Source organism: Marmota marmota, unplaced genomic scaffold, assembly GCF_001458135.2.
Source record: "Marmota marmota marmota unplaced genomic scaffold, marMar, whole genome shotgun sequence".
NCBI lineage: Eukaryota > Metazoa > Chordata > Mammalia > Rodentia > Sciuridae > Marmota > Marmota marmota.
The window spans coordinates 6533064-6549999 of NW_025999869.1; the positions used below are offsets into that span (position 1 = coordinate 6533064).

At 49.1% G+C, this 16936-nt stretch overlaps 1 protein-coding gene across 20 annotated transcripts in view; it reads right to left on the minus strand.

Annotated features, from left to right (window-relative positions):
* Positions 1–3216: 3216 nt before the first annotated feature.
* Tenm2 (teneurin transmembrane protein 2) overlaps positions 3217–16936 on the minus strand; it is a 1198434-nt gene continuing 1184714 nt past the window's right edge. For all 20 annotated transcript variants that reach the window (XM_048815904.1, XM_048815889.1, XM_048815861.1 and 17 more), the window contains 3 exons: positions 13906–15520; positions 5924–6054; positions 3217–4358 (listed from right to left, as the gene is read on the minus strand). In XM_048815904.1, coding sequence (XP_048671861.1) covers positions 3597–4358; positions 5924–6054; positions 13906–15520 — 2508 coding nt within the window. In that variant the 3' untranslated portion in view covers positions 3217–3596. The remainder of the gene's footprint in view (positions 4359–5923; positions 6055–13905; positions 15521–16936) is intronic.

Genomic DNA, 16936 nt, shown 5'->3' on the forward strand with positions numbered 1-16936 from the left:
CACTTACCAGCTGAGTGACAACTAGCCTCAGCCATCTCACCTGCCCAGCGTGATACTGGAAGCTCGTCCTTGCCATCCACCTGCCCCACTCTCCTCCATCTCTCTTCTGAGGTCGAAGTTAGCTTTATCTCCAGTGGAAAGGCACCTCTGCCTCCTCCTTCATCTCACCCACGTGACTACATCAGCTGCTTCTCTGTGATCTCTACTCTGCATCCAGAGCACTTGTGGATGACATGAAAACTAATGCACTCCTGCTGCTTTAATGAGAAAACCAACCCAGTCTGTCACGTGTGTTTTCTGAGGCCCACAGGCCTCCGCATTGTTTCTCCTTGGCCTGACCCTGTTCCCCCACCATAGTCCCTTTGCATATCCTGCCTGGGCTCTGGAATATATTCTCTTTGCCTCACCTGGCTAACTCCCACTGAACTGTCAGACCTCAGCGACTTCTGTGACATCCTCAGTTGAGGTCACATCCCCTGTGACGTGTTTCCATTGCTTTCTAAATCTGTCCTTGGCACTGAACGGCCCTGTCTTTCCACTTCTCAGTGTCATTCTTTGCCTGCCCAGAAGGTTCATGAGGTCAAGGCCCCTGTTTGTGTCTACTCACCTTCCAAATCCCAAGAACATAAGTCCAGCACCTGGCAAGCTCTGAATAAAATGCAGTTGAATGAATGTAAGGTAAGCTTCCAAGGAAAACATGGCAGCAGAGCCCGCAGCCCCATGACTGGCACCAAGTAAGATCAAGTTTTCATGAAGTACAGAGGATCCTATCCCAACTGTAAGAGAGGTGCAGAACAAAAATTCATCCACCCCCAAGTGCTCTTCTTACTTGGGTTGCTGCAAGTATGCAAGTTTTGGGATAAACTTAAGTAGGCTGGAAGAAAACACACACACACACACACACACACACAGAGTCTCCAGAGGTGGTGAGCAGAGTCCCATTAGTGTCTCAATTTCCTGGTAGCATCTTCCAGAACTAGAAAGCAGTAGCATAGTGGGGCCTGAGTATCTGGGGAGGGCTGGGCCTGATGGTCCTTCCTGCACACCAGCACCAACCCCCAACTTTTGTCCCCACCAAAGGGGGTCAAAGAGGCAGGCAGAGAGGACTCCAGAATGATCAGAGCTGCTTGGAGAGCATCAAGACACTCTAAGAAAAGCCCCTCCAAGCTGGGCACAGTGGTATACCTCTGTAATCCCAGTGATTCTGGAGGCCGAGGCAGGAAGATCACAAGTTCAAAGCCAGTCTCAGCAATTTAGTGAGGCTCTAGCAACTGAGCAAGACTGTCTCAAAATGAAAAAAATAGGGCTGGGGACGTAGCTCAGTGGTTAAGTGCCCCTGGGTTCAATCCCTGGTGCCATTAAAAAAAAAAAAAAAGGTCTTCCAAATGTTCAAAGCAGCACAGGCTGAGCATCCTGAATCTGAAAATTCAAAATTCAAACTGCTCCAGAATCATATTTTTTTTTAGCATTGACATGAAGCCAAGCCACAAGTGGAAAATTCTATACCATGAAACTATTTTATGCCTAAAATTACAAAAACATACTGTAATAACAATAACCAGGCATGGTGGTGCTCACCTGCAATCCTGGCAGCTTAGAAGCCCGAGACAGGAGGATTGCAAGTTCAAAGCCAGCCTCAGCAAAAGTGAGGTGCTAAGCAACGCAGTGAGACCCTGTTTCTAAATAAAATACAAAATAGGACTGGGGATGTGGCTCAGGAGTCAAGTGCCCCTGAGTTCAATCCCAAGTACTCAAACAAACAAAACTATTGTATAAAATTCACCTTTAGGTGCTGTGGATGAGATCTATCTAAGATTTCAAGCTTAGCATTGGATCTCCTCCTGCTAGGTACATGCTCCCTGGGGAGACTGAGGCAGGGGGATCGCAAGTTCAGGGCCAGCTGTGGCAATTTAGCAAGACTATGTCTCAAAACAAAAAAATAGAAAGGGTCAGCAGTGTAGCTCAGTGGTAGAGTGTCCAGGCAGTGCCCTGGGTTCAATCCTTAGTACTGGGGGAAAAAAAAAAAAAAGATTTGAGTCACATCCCCAAGACACTTCATTATGTATAAGCAAATATTCCAAAATCTGAAAAAAACCCTGAAGTCCCAAACACTTTGGTTCCAAGCATCTCGGGATGCTTGGTGTCTCAGCAAGATCAGAGCTGTTTGGGGACCTCAAGCGCCCTCCCTTTTGACCATTTCAAAGCACTTCCACAGAAGACCAGTGTCCACAGGAGTTTTAGAGACTTTATTTATGTATAAACCATTTAAACACTTTGCCATAAATTATCTTTGCCTGTCCCTAGTCTTTGCTTAGCAGCAAATTAAAATTAATATAAAAACTCGATGAACAATTCATACATGTATATTACAAAAAAGTTCCTGTACCAAAGTTCTTATTAGACTTTTTTGTGTTTTTTTTTTTGTATTTTTTCTTAAGTTTTTAACATTTTTTTTGTTTTTATTTTTATTTATTTATTTTTTAAATTTTTCTCTCCTCATGGTGACTGTCATGTGATTGTCTCAGTTTCTGGACCAAACAAACACACTAATAATTTTAAATCTGAAACAGTGATTGCGCCTTGCGGCGTATGTATGTACAGGGTGATCGAGTGGTACCTGTTAGCAAGAGTCACAATGCCGCACCTCTACCGTAACTTGATACCCACGAACTACGGAATCTAAACAGACTACACCCTGTAACTGCGTATTACTGTCCACAATGGAATCTCCAAAGACAAAAGAGTATGAGATTTATCTGTAGTGAGTATAGCCACCGTTTTGAATTAAATTTTACACTTCTGCGCTCAAATAAATTAGCTCAGGCCGGACTAAGTGGAGACCCGAGAGGTAAGTGCCCGACGGCATTATTTCGCTTTGACTTTTGATAGGAATTTTTTTTTCTTGTGTTTTTCTTTTTCTTTAAAAAGTATTCCAGTGCTCACTCCTCCACTTCGCTGCCCCCCCTCCCCAGGCGCTACACACAAATCACCCCCAAAGTCGTGTTTTAAATGCACCTGTATTTGCTTAAAGGAAAACGTCGGAAGCGTCTGTCCAACGAGCAGTCTGAATCGTCCCCAGCTGGTCTGACGACGGACGCCCTGTCAGTGTCTCCGCGTCGCTCACGTGTGAATGAGTGAGGTAATAAGATATGAGGCCTTCCGTCTTCATTGCTTTGTTTTCTGGTCGGTGTGTTTGTTTTGCTGTCTGTTGGTTGCTGTTTGCCTATTTTTTTTTTTTTCTGTTCTTTTGTTCCTTTTGGATATTTAGTGTCTCTTTTCTGCGGTAGACCCAGAACAAGTGGGCCATATTTTAGGGGAACTCGGAACATTTTTGTGTGTCTGTTCATTCATTCGTTCATCCGTTTGTTTTGATTTCCTCAGAATTTGCAGCTGGGCTTTAGTGTGCTTCAGGATGAGGGACTTCTTGCTTGGACGGTAGTAGCATTTGAACTCAAAAAATGTGAGCTTTCTTGCCACTTGGTCTCCTAAAGCAGCCCAGCCTCCGTGCCCCTGTTAGGTCTTCATCTCCCTAGGAGAGGAGAGCACAGTTACTCCTGCTCAGCCATCCAGACGAGGAATGGCAGCGGGTGACTTTGTTACCTCTTTCCCATCTCGTTCTGTCTTAGGAACTGGATGTTGCTGCTGCTGTCCGCGAGCTCGGGGTACTGCTCCACGGGAAGGACGTAATAGCCCTCGTAGCCCTGCACGCGCCCCGAGCTCAGCAGCTGCTGCTTCTCGCCCTCAGTCCACAGGCGGCTGCCCTCTCGGCCGTCCCTGGCTTTCTGCTGCTCCTTGGCCCAGGCGGTGCCCAGGGCCCTCTGTCTCGCCTGGTCCAGGACGCGGGCCTTCTCTTCGTCCAGGGTATCGGGGGTGAGGCCGTAGCGGATGCTGAGCAGCAGCGTGGAGTACTGGAATTCGATGTTGGTGAACCTTCGAGTCCTGCCATTGACCAGCAGCGTGGGCTGCGACACGGTCACGTTCACCCCGCTCTCCAGTACCTTGCGGCCGATGGTAGTGCCCAGCGTGACCAGGTCACTGTCGGCCGAGCCGATCTTCACAAAGTAGTGGGTGTCCTTGCCCTCGATGCTGTAGTGCATCTTGTCCAGGTAGTAGGCATTGTTCAGCACAGATGCCACCTTGCGGCTGTCCTCGCTGGCGATGCTGGACACACCGGTGGTCACCCGCCCTTCCTTGATGGCAAACATGATACCTTTGCCAATGATGGGCGTGGTGGTGGCAAACCAGTGGCCTGCTTTCTCTCGGATGCTGGCGTGGAGCTTTTTAGAAATGACCTGCCCCTCCAGTGCCATGAAGGCCTGATTATGTCTCTCCGCCGTCTGCTGGACGCCTGTAATGAGCTGCGGGCACAAGAACAAAGAGAAAGCTGAGAAGGTGCAGGCAGCTCGTTAGGAACAGTCAGAGAAAAATGCCTGGGATGCCCCAGAGGCCCTGTGTGCCTGTAATACCAGCTAACCTAGTCGGCCTGTTGGAACTCGGACGGGCTGCCAGATCTCTGAAGGGGTGGCCTGTCCATTGGGTAACTGTGCCACTAAGAGATGGTGACGGAGGTTTGTCATCTCCCCCGAGTCTGTACCTAGGCCCATGTACTTACCGTGGCTCACCACTGTTGGATCAGATTCCCCTGCACTGGGGGGTGGCCACTGCCTTGTGCACTTTAAACCCAGGAATGTACTGACCTCAGGGCAGTGGTCTACTGGAACGGCTGTGAACCCCACCCATCTAACCTGGCTATTTCTGAGACCAATGGTCTGGAGAATCATTATCTTCTTTGGATCAAGACCTTGCTACTCAGAGGGACCAGCCAGGGAGGGACCACAGAGAATCACCCTCTTAACAAAGTGGAACCTCAGGCCTCACCCAAGACCTACTGAGCCAGGGGCTTACGTTACCTGGACACTCTGGGTGATTTGTATGCATGTCAAGGTTTGAGAAGCACGTGGCTAAGAGATGCGAGCTTTGGGGGCCAGCAGGGAGACCCCTCGGCTGTGCGTGAGTTGTTTTGGATCTTAGCCCTGGTTCTGCGGAGGAAGGAAATCACCCCTGCCTCCTTGGCCTCCACTCGAATGGCAACTTGTCGAAATTGGTGGTTGGGGGACAGGCAGGGATAATGGAAGAGGCTGAGCTGGGGAGGTAACGGCACTTAGATAAATGAGAGAAATGATGGCTTTTCATCCACTGAGTGGTCCCCGAGGGGCAGGACTAAGAGAATGCTGTTCCCAATTACCCAGCAGCTCCTCCTTGACTCTCTATAGTTATACAATCTGGACAATTATTCCGAGCAGCTGAGACCTTTCAGACTTCCATCGTGCTGAGCACCAGTTCTGTGGCAGGGGTTTTCCGAGCACCCATGCCCTCTCCTCCCATTTGATTGTGGTAGAGGTCTCAGCTGCACCCAAATTGAAACTGACCACCTTTCGGTCATCACAGAAAGACCCAAGCATGAATTATGTTCTGAAAATTCAATCTGTGTACATTTGGGCCATAAAGCGCCAAGGTTTTATGTGGGGCATAAAAATGTTCTTTAATGGGACAGAAACTGCAAACCACAGTTTTATTACTTCCCATAAAAGCTGAAAGGGTTATGATCTTCTAGGCCGTGCAGATGGTGGGTTGCTGCTAGATTTCTCTGTGCTGTTGTTAATCAAGGAGTGACTCAAGGGTATATACTGAACAGATAATGATACCACAATTAAGGTAATAATTGAGGTTGGGAAGAAATGTATGCTGTACCAGGTAGATGACAGCACCGACATTCACTTTCTGGGAAGCCCCATGTCTCCTGCACCTTTTATACCCAGCTCCAATGTTTTCCTCTCCTGACCCGCCCTTTGCTGCCCTGTGGTTCTGTTTGCAAAGGGAATGACGGCAATCATTTGGATTCCTGGAAGGAATCTGCACTTACCTGGCCACTCTCACTCGCTTGACTCTCTGACAATTCGTAGGGAGGAGGCACGAAATACATTTTGGCTCTTGGGAAGCCGGGAATTATGTTGCTGAGCTGAAATCCAAACATCACAAGCCAGCTTTTCACATCTATGGTGGAAACAAAAATAAAGATTTCTGAAATCATGATGAATGGAAAGCTGCAAGTGGATGAGAGAGAGAGAGAGAGAGAGAGAGAGAGAGAATAAAACAGGTGTTTAGGTATGGGGTCCAACAGAGGAGGGAGGCAAGAGCCAGTGAGGTGTCCTGGATCTGCACAGTTCCAGGAAATAGATGTCCCTCCTGGCTTGGTCAACTGACACACCAACACCATGCCGTGATTAGAAGGCCAGTACTGCAGGGATATAGACTTAGCTTCGATTCCCTTGATGTGTGACCCTGGGCAACTTCCAGCCCCCTCCCAGCCTCAGATATGAGTTGACATTATAATTGCACCAACCTCATTGAGTTGTTGTGAGGATCAAAGGAGAAAATCCATGCAAAGGACTCATCACGGTGCCCGGCACATGCACCACCCAATGTGCCCTCCTTAATGAAGCATATATTTAAAGGGGCATCTATTACAGGCCAGACAACATGTCAGACGCCTATATACAATGGCCAGCCAGAGGGATCAGTGATGCTTCTGACCACTGTGTGGGACCCTTGGACCAGGACTGCTGTGTCAAGGCTGGCGCACCATGGAAAGGGGGTTCCAAGGGTTGGACATGGATGGGATGCAATTTTCTGGCCTGAGACCCATTTTTCTAGGCCTCCTACTCTTCAAGGAGGGGTCAAGAGAGAGCTCTGCATACTCATGTAAGACACCCAACCAGGGGTCAAGATGAAGTCCTTTGCATTGGTAATTACACCACCTGCCCACATGCATTCTGTGCTGAATGTCCAGGTTCTCAGAGGAGGGCCACCTCCCCCCCAGGTCTCCAGGCCTCCTTCTGCAGTGATCAGTATGGAGTCCTGAACATCAGTCCCTAGAAACACTTCCATCTTCACTGAAACTATTGGCCTGGAGTCCAGAAGGACCAGCCTGGTTAAGTCCTTTTATGATGGCATCCTGAGATCATGCTTCATACTCTGTGCCAATACCCTTTCCTGCCCCATCTCTACCTCTCTCAGCTCCTGAAATACTTCCACCAGGCCCTCTGGAATCCATCTGGGTCACCAGGGAAGCCCCACACATCTTCTCTAAAGGTTTCTTTCCATTCTTGCTACAACTGAGCCTCTCTCCCTGAGAGCACTGGTCCCCCAGCTTATTCTGTGGGTGCTGGATCTGAAGGTACCATAGTCATCGAAGGCCTCTTGGCTGAATTTCTCAAAGCTGTTATTTTCTGCCTCACTATCATTCTCTCCACCTCTGATCCATCCTGAATTAATTCTAGTGATTTCTTAGGCAAGTAGGCGGTCCTTCCAACATCTTGGTCTCTTAGTCCCTTGACCTCCTCTCATGCTCTGGACATTCTCATTGCCAATATCTGACTCCTCTCACATCACTTTCATGAATGTCACCCCTGAGCAGGGCCTCAACTCTTTCTATCCCACTCTTCCTTATAACCTGACACCCTCCATCTTTTGATCGCCCCTGTCTCCCAAGTACTTCCCCCCATCCTAAACTCCTGTCCCCTATCCCTCAACATCCTGGCCTTCTAGCCTGCTACACATTTGCTGACCAGTCTCTGGACTCATTCCCTGGGTAGGTTCCCAGATCCCTTGTTCCCTTTCTCATTTCATTGGGTGTGATCACAATATTGGTCAAATCCAGGTCTTTGCCTCGTCCAGGTCTGCACGTGTGCACCTGAAGAAGGCTGGGGAAGGAATCATCACCATGCTGAATGGAGCCACTTGGAATTCCTGAACGCGGACCTCCACCTTGCCTTTCTGCTGCCTGGCAACCCAACTGCGATCCTTTACTCAGCCCTGTGCCTCCCCTCCTGGAAGATTTCATGCCTTCTCACCTCTCCTAAAGCCTCTACCTGCTTTCCCTTCCTGCCCCCAGCAGCTGACCTGGTTTTCTCTTCTCCCTCAACTCCTACCACCATGCAGCTGCCTGCACCTGGTCCCTCGTGCTAGCACTCTAAAGGGGCAGCTGGTAGGCACCCCTCCACTGGGCACTGGGTGCTGACTCAAGGCCATCATCCCAGCACCCCACCTCTTGCCTCACACAGTCTATTTACTTCCCTTCCAGGGGGTGAGCCCCATCAGCACGCAGAGCTGCTGCTCCATGTCCCTTGGTCATTTCCCCTTCTTGCCCTTTTCTCCTTTTGCTATCACCTATTTCTTATTTTCCTTTCCCCAAAGCCTCTCAAGCTGATTCTCCACTCTCACTGTTTCCCATTCTCCTCTGAACCAGGCTGTGTCTCCACATTGTACTGTCAAGGTCATGACTGCCCTCCAGGTTGCTAAGCTTCCCTCATGGTTCTCGTCGAATTTGGCGAGTGGAAAACTTTTTTAATTTTTGGTTTTCTGGAAAAACTTTCTTTTGTTTTTCCTTCTCCTACAAGTGAGTAGCTGACACCTGTCCCTTCTGGTTCCCACCCCTCTCCTCATGTTGGCATGCCACAGAATCACTCTGAAAGTCTTCTCCCTCATCTATACTCACAAACATATTCTCTTATCAAGCCTCCAGGTCAAAGGGCTATTACATGCTGGTACGATTTATCTACATGCTACTCCATGATTTATGTTCCAGCCAGGACGGCTCCATGAACTCTGAACCTGTGCATATAATTACATTTCCAGTCTGACCTGTCCAGAACTGTCTCCCAATCTTCCTGCCCCAACCAGCACCACCATGGTCCTTTCCACCCAGGGTGGTGATAGCTCTTCTCTCCAGCTGCCACTCTCCACCCTGCCCCCAGTATATTTTTTAATTGGTTCATTATCCAGCTGCCATTCTTTTTTTTTTTCATATTTTTAAAATTGGTTCATTATAGTCCAACTACCATTCTTGACTCCTTTCTTTCTCTCACTCTCCATATCTCATTCACCGGTAAATCCTTTCCTTAAAAAAAAAAAAAAAGAAATTAGCTGGGCATGTGGCGCACACCTATAATCCCAGCAGCTCAGGAGGCTGAGGTAGGAGGATTGCAAGTTCAAAGCCAGCTTTAGTAATTTAGCAAGGCCCTAAGCAAATTAGTGAGACCCTGTCTCAAAATAAAAAATAAAAAGGCCTGGGAGTGTGGCTTAGTCAGTGGTTAAGTATCCCTGGGTTCAATCTCTGGTACAAAAAAAACAAAAAACAAAAAACTGGGGTAAAATTTCAATATTTATAGTCACTTGTCAAGATGATGAATATTATTTTTGTCACATTCAGGTGTCAACTGTAGTATGATCTACTTACTGATTATTTAAAGAGATAAATTTGCCTGTTCAACTTAGGGAAATCCATTTTAAAAAAGAAACTTCATATTACTCTCATAAATGGGAAAACAGACTCACTTATTGCAACCAGAACATAACTATAAAATTGAAACAAAGGAAAAGTCAACGAGATTCAGTACCATTTTGTTAGCTGCTACTAAGGGAGCCTGAGACACACTCGCTCCTAAACAGGGAGATCACAAGTGTCAATGAGGAGCTTGGTACCTACCAGTGCCAAGCAGAGGCTGCTTGGTCCTCAACTAAAATGGATTCAGACAGCATGGAGAAGGGACCAACTGTCCCCACTGTTTCAGTGTTATTTAGTATTGCCTCTGTATCCCACATATACTCCCCCCTCATCTTCACTGAGGACTTCCATTGTGGGGACTTCCAAGGGTAGCAAGAGCAGGCCATCCTCAGGCCTTCCATGGTCATCATTTCTCCCAGGGAGCCCTCTCCCTAGCTCAGGTTCCTAAGGACAGAGACAGTGTTATGGTTTGGATGTTAGGTGTCCCCAAAAGCTCATGTATGAGACAATGCAAGAAGGTTCAGAGGAGAAATGATTGGGGTTGTGACAGTCTTAATCCAATCAGTGGATTAATCCACTGAGTGGTAACTGAAGTGGTGGGGTATGGCTGGAGGAGGTGGGAATTGGGTTGTGGCTTTGGTGCATATATTTGTATCTGAAGAGTGGAGTCTCTCTCCCAGCTTCCTAGTCACCATGATGTGAGCGGCTTCCCTCTGCCACACTCTCCTGCCATGATGTTCAGCCTGAGGAACGGAGCCAGCCTTCTATGGACTAAGACCTCTGAAGCCGTGAGCCCTCAAAAAACTTTTCCTCCTCTATAGTTGTTCTGTTCAGGCCCTTTAGTCACAGCAGGAAAAAACTAAAAGAGATGGTAAGAGCTCTCTGCCTTTGTCACCAGGAATTTTTGTGACCATTTCCTTGGGGAGTAATAGCTATGCTTCTTCCTTTTCCTTTCTTATTCTATTGCTTCTGCGTCTAAACCCACTTGGAAACCTCTGCCCAAGCTGCTTATCCTTTCTTAGAAGGCCCTTCAGGAACCACACAAGCACTCTGGCTCCTCCTGGAGCCACTGGTGGTGGTGATAACCTCCCAAGGAGCCTGTGGAGAGGCCGTGGGGAGCTGGTGCCCTGGCCTCCTGGTGGCTGCCCACCTCCTCTCCCATTCCTCATAGCCTGTGACTATGTCACCATGGAGCTCTGGCTCCAAACACGTCAGCGCAGCTTCCTCAGGTGTTCAGGGATGCGAGAGAAGAGAAGACATGAGCGGGGCTGTGCTTCTCACAGGAACCCAACTCAGCTCCCGTGCGCCGGCTGGCCTTTGCAAGTCCAGGGACCCACCATGAAGGCAGGGTGAGGAAGCTGGAGGCTCATCATGAGCACCTTCTAGGCGCTCAAATCCTGTCTGGAGTTCATGGTTTGCTAAAGCCAAGCCAGTCACAGCGGGGTCTGAATCCGCTTTGGGGAGCAGATGGATGCTACCCCCAGCTCCCCAGAGCGTTATGTGCAGGCAGGGTCTTCACGCCTATCGGCACCATTTCCAAGTCCAGAGCTGCTTATGAATTGTGACCATTTTTCAGGATTCATCTGGGCTGGGCTGATTCTGTTCTTGTTCACTGCTGCAGGAGGTGAGTGCTTTATCACCATTTTTCAGATGAAGGAACAAAGGCTCAGAAAGGTCAAGACATTTGTTCAAGTCAAATAGCAAGTGACTGGTGAGGCCAGATTCGGTGACTGGAGATTTGCTGACATCAGGGAAAGTGGCCTGAGGACTGGGCAAAACTGTCGGCTGGACCTAGGTCCCATTGTGCCCAAGGTTGAGGAGTTTCCACAGTTGCTAAAATTGGAAAAATCCAGGACACTGCAGGGAGCCTCTCAATCTTCCTTTTATACCCTTTCCTCTAATCTCTCTTCATTCCAGATGTACCTATTGTCATGTCAAAGATAACTATGAAACATAACTGTTAAGTTGAGGGAAAGGAATCCTTTCCTGTCCTTCTCTACTGGCTCATGATGGCCACCCTCATGTTCCAGAGCAGGGGTAGGGGGCCACAGGGGTCTTACTATGTTGATGAGGCTGGTCTTGAACTCACAATCCTCCTGCCTCAGCCTCCCCTGTGTCTGGCCAGGCTCTGCACTCTGTTGTTGCCCTTTGCACCAGCATTCTTGGGTGAATGCAGAACCTCCTCATGCCTCGGGGGCTGCCACTTGCATTCAGAGAGATCTGTTTCCAAATAGCATCGATTCTTCTGGGTACTGGAGAGAGCATGTTCTGTTCGTTGCTTTCCTTCTGACTACATCTTAATTACTTCTTCCGCTTAGACTGTGAGCAGCAAGTTCAGCCACTCTGCTAGTTTCCTAAGTGGCAAATTAAGACTAATTTAGCCAGGGTTTACAGATGAGCCAACATTTCAACAGCAGAGAATGATTTGGTGTTCTTTGCTCTGATCCACTCTCCAAGGGTCATTTTTTCACCAACAGGTGGTAGCAGGTGTGTCCACACTGGTCTGCCCCCCTTCTCCACCAGGTTCCTTTTCTCAGTTGCACTGCAGAGAGTAACCCCTCTGCACATGGTTTCTCTGACACCATCCTTTATTTTAGACTCTTTCTAATGGTTTTTGGATTCAATTTGGTTGGACTTAGTTCAAATTGATTTGATTCCCACTTATTGAGTCTCCACGAAGCCCTGGAATGAGGCAAGCCATCTTGCCATTTAGAAAAGTCGGCTAATTTCCCTTTTCTTTTTCTAGGGAGGCAGGAAAGTGGCTGAGGTGGTCAGTGAAGCTGTGTCCTGTGAACAGTTTTGTCCGGGCCTTGGCAGCATGGCGTCTCCTCAGCCCTCTCTGGGTTTCTTCATTTGCCTCTGATTGGTTGGTTCCTCAGGTGCCCAGCACCAACCATGGCTCTGGGAGCACATGCTGTGGGGAAGGAATCTCTCCTCTGGCTAAAGCAGGCCGGGTCTGTCTCCCCATCCATCTATTTCCCTCTCTGGAACACTCTTCCTCTCCCTGCTCCAATTCATAAAGGTCTCTGCACAAATGCCACCTGCTCAGAGAGGCCTTTTGTAAGCACCCTAAGTAAATGAGGTACTTTGCATCTCTCCTGTGCAACCCCTTACTTTATTTTATTCATCTCCACTTATTACTTGATACTTGGTGTGCTTCCTGAGAGGCACTTTGAAATTACAGTGAGTTGGGGGACAAAGTCCTGGGGAAGAAAGAAGCCCTGGCGGAACATCATGGCAGGCTCTCCTGACAAGGTGCTGGGAGAGGAGGGCCAGTGGAGCCAACTTGGCCAGAGCTGCTGGGTCTAAAAGTTCCAGTGGCTTCCGTTGTATGGAGATGTAGAGTTCAACTGGGAGAGGCCTGAACCTGTCAGCAAAGCATCATGTGGCATGAGTTGACCCTTGAGTTGCTGACTTCCTTCATAGCAGGGGACACCAAGGGCAGCCCTGGGCTCCAGGTAGCCACAACTCCCTTTCCAGTGACCCTGGTTACCTGATGTTGATGCGTGGCCCATGTTCAGTAGCTGGGAGTTTCCTGGAATGTGGGGGCCCTGTCTTGGCATCAGCAGGTTAGATGGTCCTCGCCTGCTTGCTGAAGGTTGGCCCTTGGAGGTCTGGACTCTTGGGATCTATCATGTATCTTGATTTCTTTGCTTATTTCCCTGAGCACAGGAGCTTTGTGTGCCTTCCACCTCAGCTCTATACTTAGAACATGTAAGATACTCCATAAGCTGGGCTGAATGGATGGATGGATGCATGCATGCACAGGGAACCTCATCTCTCACTTAACCTGGGTCATCTGCCCTTCTATCCTGACTTTTGCTCAAAGTCTTCCTTCTCCACTGAACCAACCTGGGTCCCATTCCTTCTTTGGGCTCAGTACGAATGGACCTTAGTATGTTGTGTTGAATCTTCCAAATTGGAATTGATTTACACATACACACACACACTTTCTCTCTTTCACACAGTCTTTTGAGAGAAACGTGCTCATCTTGTTCACATGATATTTCCAGAATTTCAGGTGGCCCTACTCTACAAATGCTTTTTTGAATAAAAAAACCAAGCAGACACCTAGACAGTGACCAAGCCTAACTCTGCCTTCATTATTGCTGATTATTTGTGTGTGTATCTCACCAGGTCAGCCTCTGGAGGTCAGGGGTGGGGTCCCAGGCATCTCAGTGCCTGTGCTAACTCACTGCTTTGCTTTGCTAGTGACAACAATGTTACTGATGTAAGAGATGGCAATTCAGGAACACCCCCTGAGTGCCAGCACTAAATCATCTACCTAATTTCATCTACTTCTCGGGATCACCCTATGGGATGGTTTTTATCAGTGTTCTTAACTAGAGACAGGAACTAGTTCAGAGAGGATAGGCAACTAGCCCAGGTCTCTGGGCTCATAAATGCAAGACAGAAAGTTGCCAGCTGCACCGCCCAGGCTTGATAGCTCTGGGGGTTCCTACACCACCAAACCTAAGACTTCTCTCCAACTTCCCAACAGTTCACTGGGGCAACCACCCCACAGGGAGCTGCTGCCTTTGGAGAAGGCAGATCCTTACCTGTCACGTAGTTCTTCAAATCCAGCTCGTTGCTGAGAGGGTTGTTGCTCTTGAACATGTAGAGGTTGAAGGGCGCCGGCTCCTTGCCCACGTCTTTCCACATGGTGTAGTCTGGGGAGGTCCAGCGCCCTGCCAGCACATCGTAATCCCGCTGGGTGAAGTGGACCAGCTTGGTCAGGGGGTCGTAGAGGCCCCCGTGGAAGCCAATGACCATCTGGAAGTCTGGGTTGGAGTCATGGTAAATCTCCCCATAGGCCGTGTACTGCAGCTGCTTGATCATGAGGCCATTGATGCTGAACACGGCCAGGGGAGTCCCCGTGTTGTCCGAGGCCACATAGTACTCCTCCCCGCTGCTGCTCTCCATGGCGAAGAGGTGACCCTGCAGGTCGTAGTACAGCGAGGTGATCTCCGAGTTGGAGTGGTTGTAAACGTGGGTGATGCGTGTGGGGTTGTGCAGGTCCGAGTAGAAGTACTGCAGGTGGTGGCCCAGGTTGGTCTTGTAGGATGCGCGCCGCCCCACACCGTCGTAGCGGTACTGCACGCTCCAGCCGCTGGCCTTGTTGTAGGCTCGCGTCAGGAGGCCCTTGGAGTTGTACTCGAAGATGTCCGACCCCCGCTGGCACAGGTAGCCGTCGTCGTCGATTTTGTACTGCACGTCCCCCAGCCTGGTTATCCGGTCGCGCAGGTCGTAGCGCAGGGGCATGAGGCGCACGCTGTTGCCCGGGTTCAGCAGGTGGAGGTTCCCGTTGAGGTCGTAGCTGTAGCGCCAGGTGGGCCGGTCATTGACCGCCACGCTCTGCAGCTGCCCGTCCCCGTCATAGTCATAGGTGTACTTGGTAGTGTTGGCGTAGGGCCCCAGTTTCAGCTCCCGCTTGATGACCCGGCCCATGCTGTCGTACTGCACGGTCATCCAGTACATGAGCGAGCGGAACATCTCGTACTGCACTTCCTTGATGCGCCCGTGGGTGTCGAAGTGCTTGCTCAGGGTCATCACGGCCGTGGTGATGATCTGGTTGATGTCGTAATAGATGACTCCGAACTTGCCGAAGTGCTCCACCTTGCCAGAAATCTCATCGTAGCGGTACAGGTCCACGGGGAGGGGAGTCTCACTGATGACCGGCTTGATGCTCGCGATCCGGAAGCTGTTGTCGTGGTAGGTGTAGTCAAACCTGGCGTTGATCATGCCTTCCTCCGAGAACCTGTAGATCTGCTTGTCCACCAGGGGGCCAATCTTCCGGTACCTGATGGTGCAAGAGAAGCCCCCGCTTTGGAGGTTGACCATCTTCAGGACACCGGTGGTCTCGTCGTACCCGAAGGTGACAGCAGTACTGTCGTAGACAATCTCCGATAACTTGGACAGTTTCCCATACCTGTAGAACACCTGGCGCCCCGTGCCCAGAAAGGATGTCTTTAGGATGCGGCCATCATCGCTGTAGTCAAAGATGACCGAAGCGTTGCTTTCTGGGGGGTTGTAAATGTTGCGGATGTAGCCAATGGAGGTATGGGTGGACATGCTGTGCCGGGCAACGCTGGGCATGGTGACAGCGTGGAGACGGTCAGAGGAGTCATACTCAAATATGTACTGGCGCTGGCTCTGGAGCAGGAGGACCATGGACTGGAGGAAGGAAAGGGAAAGGGAACATGTGAGTTGGCTCTTCAGGACCAAGCACGTGAATGACAGACTCGATTCCATTTCCCCAAATGTCAATTAAAAGCCACAAAAGATGGGAAGTTTAGAGTTTGCATAGATTCATTCCAGGGGGTGTACCAGTTCTGATGGATCAAGGTGGCTGTTTGGTTACAAACTTGCATTTGTAGCAAGTTCTTGGAGGATGCTGATACTGCTCAGGCATCCCGAGTATCAAGGGCTCGGAGGACTGAGGTGGGAGGCACAGAGTTTGTCCCCGGGTTCAATCACAAAGACCTTGAGATTATTCAGAACTGACTGCTACTGGCCCAGCTGGACACATGTGCTCAAATTTTGTCACTCCTGATTACATCTAGGGGAAAGTACATCCTCCGACTAGAAGCCACTGTAGAGATAAAATAACCTTAGATAGAGCAATCAGGAGATTACTGGTCAACTGTCCAGTACTTTATAGTGTAAGAGAACAGTGTTAGCTATGGACCAAGGGGACTTCAGCCCCTTTCTTGCAGAGATGTAACAGATCTGTCTGAAAGTGACTGATGTAATGAGTTAGTGAAAAAGAGAGGGATGGACCAGTGCTGAGGGGAGTCTACATGAGTGGCCCAGAATGAGCAAGCCCCTGTCTTAAGACTAGATGTCTCAGGCAGCCTTCAAAAGAGTTGGCATATGACCCAACTTTTTTTTCTTCTTCTTTTTTTTCCTTCAGTACTATGGATTGAACAGCCTGTGCATGCTGGGCAAATGTGTCACTCCCCAACCCTTTTTATTTTATTTTGAATCAGGGTCTCTCTCAATTTCTGAGGGTGGTCTTGAACTTGTAATCCTCCTGCCTCAGCCTCTTGAGTAGTGGGGATTATACCACCATGACTGACTTTCAAAGGGAATTTCCTATTACTGCTGCTCCACCTTGACCTTTTCCAGCTAGAAGCCCTGATTTTGGCATTTCTAGACGTGGACTTATGTAGCAAGAACCCACTGACTGTTACAGTCAACAGGCCACATGGGAGGGTGTTGCTCTGTGGGTTTGAATTTTAGGCAAAATGGCCTACCCTGATGGCTTAATTCAGGTTGAGGTCTTAACAAATCACTGCATTTTCATAAGTATTTCATAAGTAATGATTAGCTGTGTGGCCAGTGGGATGATTCTGTTCACTTCAACATCATTTGCTTTTTTAGGGGGGATAAAATCTGACAATCTACTCTTCTGCTATTATGGAGTGCCTAGCACTTCTGTTCTTCTTTTAATGGTAATAGTGATAAGTTATGAATAACATTTTCCTTTAGAATTTGTCTCCCTCCCAGTGGGGGGCAGGGGGAGGACAGCATGGGGAACCCCCCCCCCCCCCCAGCCCCGGCAAGCATCAAACGGAAAAAGGTCAAAAT